Source organism: Chiloscyllium plagiosum, chromosome 16, assembly GCF_004010195.1.
Source record: "Chiloscyllium plagiosum isolate BGI_BamShark_2017 chromosome 16, ASM401019v2, whole genome shotgun sequence".
Taxonomy (NCBI): domain Eukaryota; kingdom Metazoa; phylum Chordata; class Chondrichthyes; order Orectolobiformes; family Hemiscylliidae; genus Chiloscyllium; species Chiloscyllium plagiosum.
In genome coordinates this window covers 43625446-43634557 of record NC_057725.1, presented here as the reverse complement: position 1 = coordinate 43634557, position 9112 = coordinate 43625446, and the positions used below count along the sequence as shown (strand labels likewise).

Below are 9112 nucleotides of genomic sequence, written 5' to 3'. Positions count from 1 at the left end.
CGGGGGGGGGGGGGTGAGTTGTGGGGGGGGTGTGGACCTGACCAGGTAGTCACAGTGGGAACAGTCTTTGCAGAAAGCGGATCGGGGTGGGGAGGGAAATATAGTTTTGGAGTTTGAGTGTAGTGTAATGTTATCAATCGTGCTACTCACTTCCCACAGCTTCCTGAAAATATTTTATTTGAATTCCAAAAGCTGCAGAGTAGCACACTTAGACTATTATGCTGCTTGTGGTATTTGCTTCATTTTTATGTTTACATGGTTTCTATCAATTTGCCTTAACTTTAGACCACTGTGTTGCCTTGAGCAAGTTTCTACTGGTTGTGTTTACACAGGGAGAAAATGCTGAAAGAAGCCAGTTCATGCATGGTTTTCTATTAAATGCATGTTTTTAAAAAAAATCTATTTCTGTTTAAGCCTGTCTGTCGAGTAGTTTAGACAGATGTGAGCTTGAGCATGTCCTGGCATGACTACTATGCACACTCTGTTCTTCACAGAAAATGCACTGTTCGTGACTCAGTGCAGAAAATGGGAGTTATCGTGAATGAAACCATCCTGTTGAACTGCAATCCTAGTAGAATGATGATATGTATCCTTTTGCGCATAGTGATGCATATTCCACAAATAATTTCCTGACTAATAAAATACACAGTGTATAGTGAACTGAAGAATGGAGAAATTAGGACAAATGACTAAAAGTTTGGTCAAATAAATGTTTCAAGGAGTGTCTCAACTGAGTACAGAGGTGGGGTGCCATTTCCAGTGTTTGGTGCTAAGGGGCCATGCATCTATGAAGCCATGAAGGTTTGGTTGCCAAAATCTTTAGAGACCAGGGTCAGAGGTGCATTGATATGATTTTCTTTGCCTTTTGCTCACAAAACTTTTTGAAGCACCCAAACAAATTTGCTTTGTAAGAGAAAGTTGCTTGTAATTTGGAAGTGCTGAAATAATCATCTTTAAGGAAAATAGTTTTCTATTTTTGGTCCTGAGCTGATTTGCATTCATTTCTATTTGAGTACCAGTGCCTGTTCATACACTGTATGATCTTTCTGTTTCAGTGAAAATTATTGGAGAGCTTATAATGGAAACTTGATTGATGTACTGTCACATATACTGAGAAGTTATGTGCTTCCCTTTCCATATAATTCACAAAAGATGTGTTGTAATTAAAACATAGTGCTGTGCATACACTTAGTTGTAAAATGCTTTTTTTCAAGATACTTTTTCTGAAAAAGATTGATCATGTCATCTGCATAATATTTTCTCAGTTTGATCTCTAAAATTCGCATGGAGTTGAAGTTTACTGTTTTTTCTGTTAACTGACAGTTTCAAACATCTGTTTTGTTTCAAATGCATGTATGTTCATAAATTAGAAATCCATGTGTGTATTCTTCATAAGTATAATTTGAAAAAGTTACTTCAAAGATTTTTTTTAGTTTGTCATTTACAAGCTACAAATGGTATTAGTCACCAGTCCATGCAGTCTCCCGTTCAAGCCAGGAGTTTGGGACTGTTGGTTGGAGCATTTGTACTGAAAGCAAATCTACCACTTGATTTTGAATTGCTGTTGGTTTGTGTTTGGACTAAAACCAGTTTCAGTAGCTAATGTTGGATTCCAAATTGAAATTCATTCAAATGCTTGAAAATACTAGACTTTTGAAGTAACACTGTTCTCTTCATGGCAATTGTGCAAGACTTGCCCATATTCCAGAGCATAGTTGCACTTTCATTAATTAATTTGTTATTCAGTTGAATGTTTTCGAGTAATGTTACTTAGTGAGTTTACAATTTAGTTATGAACCATTTTCGATATTTTCTGGTCTCCTACTCAGATGTATCATTACACATCTCTGGAACAGGTGGGACTTGAACCTGTGTGTCCTGGCACAAAGGAAGGGAAGGTACCATTACACCACAAGACTTGGCATGTAGAACAAAGTAACAATTCAAAGTTTACCAACATCCCATGGGGAGCTAAGATACTGAATAGAGGTTGATTTGTACTACGTCTGTATGTTGAGGCATATCTGATGTGGAAATTATTACACACTATGCTTTGATTACAGATTGACATTAGTGCAAGGAAGCTTATTCACCTTTTTTGATGATTGAAAGTAGAAATGAGAGTAGAAATGGACTAAAAAGATGAGGGCAGAGAATGAGAACCCTTTGTTGGAAAAGTATCTTATCCAATAACAAAATGAGCAGTATCAAATGTAGGAAAGATACTGAAACAATAATTAGTAATTTTCCAGTATCTTTCAAAACAGCTGCTGTAGATTTAAAATCATACATCTAAAGTTTTTCTTTGTTTGTAGACGCTCCCTGGATTTATGGCCTGAGATTTTGATGAAATCAGTGGATTGCTTGTGCTTTCATGCCAAGCCCAGACTGATTGGCTGAAAGCAAAGGTTGTTTGAAGCTCAGTGCTGATGTGAATGTGGTTTGACTAGTTTGAGCTGTACACAGACAAAGGAAGTCTGAAGGCTGAGAAACTACGATGGTGGGAGATTATTTAAACCATCGTGAAGATAGGTCATTACTTTGACAACAGAAAACCGGAGTGTGTTACAAGATGGTTCTACAAGCCATGGGAAAAGTCCTGAGGTAGAGATAGTTTAGTGAAATACTAAGGGCTTGGATATGGAGAAAATTGGTTAAAATGTTTAGACTTTGCCATTTCACATCTGTTAACTAAGTAACTTAAGCAAGTAACGAGATATTACTCTCTTAACTGAATATTGATTTGCTTAAATTCTTGCGCACTCTCAAACGGACTGCCACCTTCCATGTAATGAATTTGCAAACAATAAAATTTGGAATGATATGCATGGATGAATACTTAATAAAGTCTATCATATTTTTAAGTTTATGGTAAGATGTAAGCATCAAAATATAAATGTTAGCCGTTGCAATGTTCTGGCGACATGTCAGTATGCAATGCATTTTTGTTTGCACCAAAAATAAAATTGTTTCCGAAACCATTCATTTGGTTGGCAGAATGGAAAATTGTTAAGTGACAAAAAAGGGGGAAAATAATTAAATGGTACAGTAAATATTTAACTTCTCCACTGAATGTAGCTTGTTATAAGTTGTCAATTGATTAAGTTGTCATACCAGGCTTTTAGTGTTTCACTCTAGTTTGGATACTAATTTTGAGCCTGTACCTGCAGCAGTATGACTTAATGTCTGACCAGAATATGTTAATAGCCATAAAGCCTGCACACTGCATGGCTAGCATTTATTTATTGATGCTCTGGAAAGTGGCAAACTGAAATTCAGTTTTCAGTTTGTGCACTTGACCCAAGTTAAAATCTTCAGAATCGATTGAGCTTGATCTTAGGTAGTTGAATTTATGGTGAATGGTTACACATGATTTTGTGTAACTTATTTTGTTGCATAAGCTATTATATCTCACCACCTCAAGATTTATTGCACTCCAGCATTTCTATAGAACTAACCCTGGGTCAATGAAAGTATGTTAGGCCGGATCAATTTGGAAGTAGTTTTGCCTTTATGATATCATATTGTTCACAGTTAAGTATTTGATTCATGCTGCTCAAGTTAAAAAGCTTGAAACTGTACAAAATTTGGTGTAGAGATTAGTGTTGATGAACCAAAGGTTACTAAGGATGTTTGCAAGGGACTGGGAGAAATGACCACACTGCAAGAATTTCAGTTTTCTGACTGTACCGGAAAACAATCTTGAGTTTTTGTGTGCCTTTTATAGTAGGCTAACAGATCACAATCACTGCATTATTTTCACTAAAACCACCCAATTCTCCTCCTTGAGTTAAGCTTCAGTCTGTTGCATTTAATGTGAATTCTCTCCAGTGAATCTTCCAAGTGGGCAAAATATTATTCCCAAACTTATTCAGAGCAACTCCGGCTGTGCCACAAATAAACTGAATGCAGAAGTACAGGTACTGTAAATGTAACTTTAAAACTTTGTATCGCAGTAGTTTGAACATGGGCCATATTTCTCAGTAGTGGGGAGGATTAATTAATATAAGATTAAGTTTAGAAGATTACGGTTCTATTAATCAGTCTGAGCCATAGAGAAGATTTAGACAGACAAATTTACCTAATTCTAAGCTTATTGTCCAGCTTGAATACCTGTCATATGCATTTGTAGATGCTCTTATTGTCCAGTACTAGGGTTAATGGAATTGGGACACATGGAAACTTTCTCAGTATCATTTGTACATATAAAATTTCAAATTCTTCAGAATTCATTTCATTTTAATTCTGATGAAGCCTTCCCTTTTCTTATTTAATAAACAAATCTTACAGGCACAGATACAATTCTGAGCAGCTGCCTTCCCACCTCAGTATGTGGAGGGCAAAGTTTGTTTGATTACAACATTTATTATCCCTATGGAATTTGGTGCTCAGGCTACCATTATGAAAGCTCACTGTGACTGGTTTAATAGACTAATAAAATATACTATCAGTAATTATCTTGGCATACATGATGTGCAGTCAAGACTGTTACAGCATCATGTAAATATTTGCACTGAATAGATGTTTTAGAGTTGATAAAATATTCACTTTCTTAAAATTATTTGGGTTATTCAAAAAAAAAGAGAAAATGGATGTTGGTAGAATACCATATATAGAATGTCACTTTAAGGGCATTATTTTTATTCCTCCATGCTGCAATATGTTCGATGGTGCAATTTGAATTTTCGTGTTTAAAGGCATGTTACATTTTTACATTTGAGTATATTGATATGTTTTGTATAATGTACTTCTCAAAGCTGCACATCTTAGGTAATGTTTCATACCAGGTAGATATTTATAGCAAGATAAACTGGCGCCATGCTTTGAATTTTTAAATTTATCTGAAGAGTACTAAAATAAAAGCAAAGTTCTAGAGAAACTCAGCAGGTATGATGACGTGGGGATAGAGAAACCAAGTTAATATCATGAGTCCAATTTGACTTCTCCAGAACCGAAGGAAGCTAGAAAAGACTGACGTTTTATGCTGTAGAAAAAGTGGAGAGGAGGAGCAGTTGGAACAGATGGTAAAGATAGAATAGAAGGTAATGGGAGCACTGACAGTAATCGTGAAATGATATAGAAGACGACGAGGTGTTAATAGCAGAAAATAGGCCACTTCTCCTGAGAACCAACCTGTGAACTAAAATGTAAGTTAGACATTTTCTGTCCAAACCTGTGATTTATGAAGTTGCTTGGGTTGGCACATCCCTTTCAAATAAAAAGTTGTTCACGAAAGCAACTGCATTGAGTACAATGCTGAAACTGCTGTACAGTCTGTAGAACTAGTCAAGGCCATGACATCATCCTTACTCTAGTTTCAAGAAAAGAAATCCAATCCTTCAGGTTCCACTGAATTTGTCCTGCTATCGTTATCAGGCATTATTGCTGGATTCACGTTATGGTTCTCTTGTAAGTATAGCATCAGTACAAAACTGTTGATGTTGCACCAATTCTAGAATTGTAATATGAATATATTCAGAAATACTTGGGTTCACCTTGTACATTCATTCCTTTCACACAAAGTACCTAATTACTCAAATGTGGCAGAGAGGAGCACTTAACTGTAAACAAACATCAAATTGCCAAAAATAAATAAACTGTATATAAATACATTCTTTCATCATCAGAATTCAGCCTACTGTCTATTTGTTTTCTTTAAATGATAAAGTACTAAGCCAGGAGAAAGCATTCTAAAGAATGCACAATGCTGTTCTTTGACTGACTGGCACTTAAATGCAAGTTGACTTCATTTGTATTAAGAATAAAGTAGCATCGTTGCCTGCATGAAAAGACTCAGCAGGCAACCAAAGATAGCTTAATGGGTGCAATATTGTATGGTCAAGTGTTATGAATGTTTACAAGAAGTTATGGTGACATAACTTTATAATAATTGAAACAAACATTCTAGAGAAACCAGTTGCATCAAAAATAAACTGCTTGTCAAAGGATGGCAGACATCCTTGAGCTATTCTATACTGGTTTACAATCCTGGTTGCAGATGGAAAATTTGCATTTGAATACAAATAAGGTTAAACATCAATGCCATACGGCCTGGTAGCATCGTGCTTAGCTGCCTACCTTTTCAGCCTGAATGCTGTGTGACTTGCTAACAACTGCAGCTTCTTCCCTAGGTTGGTAAGCTTATTTCGAAAATTCAAATTGACCCTATCCTTGCCTCATTCCCCTCCCAGTTTTTTTTTAAGGATTTGTTTGCTGTTGCATTTGTGGTTGCACTTTCAAGATTTGATATTGAGCTGAAATAGACTTTAGTTAATCTTGTAATGCTATGATAAACACTATGTAAACCTCCTCTAAGGATTATATAGGATAAGACGCAGATGGCTGTGATTTACAAAGCAGTTTATGAAGATCCACAAAACTGCTTTAAGTATTCTGAAACAGCTGCCAAACATGGGTTGTTGCATCCTTGTGGTAAAGTATGCTGTTTTATTATTGTTATAAAAAATAGGTTTGCAGTGCAAATATGTTGGATATATCGGAACTGAAAATATGTGTCTCCAGTTGTTAGAGACTGAATGAAAAATCTTTGCAGCATCTGCCATGTTTCCATTGGTGCATTGTAGATTGTTTCGCAGGAATTTGAAGCATTCGCTTCTCGAATTGATCTTAAACAGTTGGCCCGTTGTAGTTCTTCAGAAATATGTGAATTCTAGTACTTTCCACGTAACAATATTGATGGAGTTACAGCTGCATATTAAAAAGACTGCTTTCTGTCTCTACAGCATGTCTATGCCTCTGCATCAACTCAAGATTTGATTTGCCTCATCCATGGCAGACCCTGGAAATGTTAAACAGAGATTACCTATTAAGGAAAAGATTTTGGTGAGAATAGGGTGAAAAAGGCATCTGGCAGTATTACTTTTTTTTTCCTTGTGTAAACTGAACAGGAAAACAGTGTGCATTGCCAGAAAAATGTTATTCCCAAAAATGCTGATGCCTGGTATGAACAACTGGATGGTGTCCAAAATGTCATACAATGGCAAGTAGACTAATGAAGATTAGCTGCAGATAGATTTTTTGAGTTAATTAGTGCTGTATTTGATTATGGTTGGGAACCCCTTCAAGATGCTAGCATCCATAACCTCAAGAGCATACATTACATTCATTATACACGTCAATTTCTTCCTCACCTTCTGCACTTTATTCAGAAGTAAGACGTGACATCTTCCTCACCATATGAATATCCACTTCTCCCATCACACCACCATATCTTTCAGGATTCATCGAATGAACAGCAACTTTGAGTTTCCTGTCTGGCTGGTTCTGTGATGAAGTGTAAGGTATTTGCTGAGGGTTTAGGCCACCTCATAAAACATAGTACAATACAGCACAGAACAGGCCCTTCGACCCTCGATGTTGCACTGACCTGTGAACTATTCTCAGCTCGTCCCCCTACACTATCCCAAAATCATCCATGTGCTTAACCAAGGATTTTTTAAATCTCTCAAATGTGACTGAGTTGATTACATTAGCAGGTAGGGCATTCCACGCCCTTACCACTCTCAGCGTAAAGAACCTGCCTCTGACATCTGTCTTAAATCTATCACCCCTCAATTTGTAGTTATGCCCCCTCGTACAAGCTGACGTCATCATCCTAGGAAAAAGACTTTCACTGTCTACCCTAACTAATCCTCTGATCATCTTTTATGTCTCTATCAAATCCCCTCTTAGCCGCCTTCTTTCCAATGAGAACAGGTTCAAGTCTCTCAGCCTTTCCTCATAAGCCCTTCCCTCCAGACCAGGAAAATATCCTGGTAAATCTCCTCTGAATCTTGTCCAATGCTTCCACATCCTTCCCAAAATTTGGGGACCAGAACTATACATACATTTATGAATTTTACTTGCGTCATTGGTGCAAGAAATATTGCAGCTTATTGGTTTTACACAAATATTTCGCTAAATTTTCAAGAGCTTCATACTGAGCTTGAACTGCAGTGGTTAAGCACAAAGACAATAAAACAATGTAGCTAGTTCAAATCCAGGAAAAAACACTTTTTTCCATTAAATAAGTTTTATTTTAGTGACAATAAAGACACTTAGAAACAAAAGTTGTCCTTCCAAATTACATAAATTACAACACCAACGTGCATTTTCTTTAATGGATAAAGCAAAGCACAGGTTTTGACCAAAAGCTTGGGTAAGATGTTTTTGAAAAGTCTGTTCAACATAAGTAAATAAAGAATTCCATCCATGAATTATCTGACAGGTCTTCTGATAGTATGAAGATGGATGTGAGGTCAGCGAGAAGTGTTGCAGAGGTAGAACCAGATGTCATTATTATTCATCTGGAGTTTGATTCATGATGACATCATCCAGTCATTTGGTCAATGTGTGGATTAAAAAAAAGTATGGAGCAATTCTTACATCAGTCTATTGCATTTCCTTTGAAAAGAACAAGAGCAAGAAGGTGGAAGGAACTGTACACTCTTTCACGGTCAGCCAGAAGGGGCCTGTGCGATGGAAGGTTACATTTATATAACATGAACTGACATTTTAGTTGCGTGGAACATTCTAGTACTGAGCTGCTAGTTGCATGGTGATCCAAATCAAAAAGTAAAAATTTAGATCAAACATGAACATAGATGTAAAAAAGGTAAGCCAAGTAACTGAATGCAAATTTCTCCAATCTAAACTCCATCTGCCACTTCTCAGTCCATTGGCCCATCTGGTCCAGATCCCGTTGTAATCTAAGGTAACCCTCTTCGCTGTCCACTACACCTCTAATTTCAGTGTCATCTGCAAACTTACTAACTGTACCTCTTATGCTTGCATCCAAATCATTAATGTAAATGACAAAAAGTAGAGGGCCCACCACCGATCCTTGTGGCACTCCACTGGTCACAGGCCTCCAGTCTGAAAAACAACCCTCCACCATCATCCTCTGTCTTCTACCTTTGAGCCAGTTCTGTATCCAAATGGCTAGTTCTCCCTGTATTCCATGAGATCTAACCTTGCTAATCAGTCTCCCATGGGGAACCTTGTCAAACGCCTTACTGAAGTCCATATAGATCACATCTACCGCTCTGCCCTCATCAATCTTCTTTGTTACTTCTTCAAAAAACTCAATCAAGTTTGTGAGACATGATTTCCC

General features: G+C 37.0%; 1 protein-coding gene across 8 annotated transcripts in view; it reads left to right on the top strand.

The window, feature by feature from the left end:
* The window catches only part of mob2a (MOB kinase activator 2a), a 237146-nt gene that overhangs the window by 192676 nt on the left and 35358 nt on the right, over positions 1–9112 (top strand). For 4 of the 8 annotated variants that reach the window (XM_043705936.1, XM_043705935.1, XM_043705937.1 and 1 more), the window contains one exon: positions 6744–6843. The exons of 3 other annotated variants lie outside the window; for them this stretch is intronic. In XM_043705936.1, the coding sequence (XP_043561871.1) occupies positions 6744–6843 (100 nt within the window). Of the gene's footprint in view, positions 1–2464; positions 2605–6743; positions 6844–9112 lie in introns of those variants that run through there. One more of the 8 variants, XM_043705941.1, reaches the window with a different exon arrangement.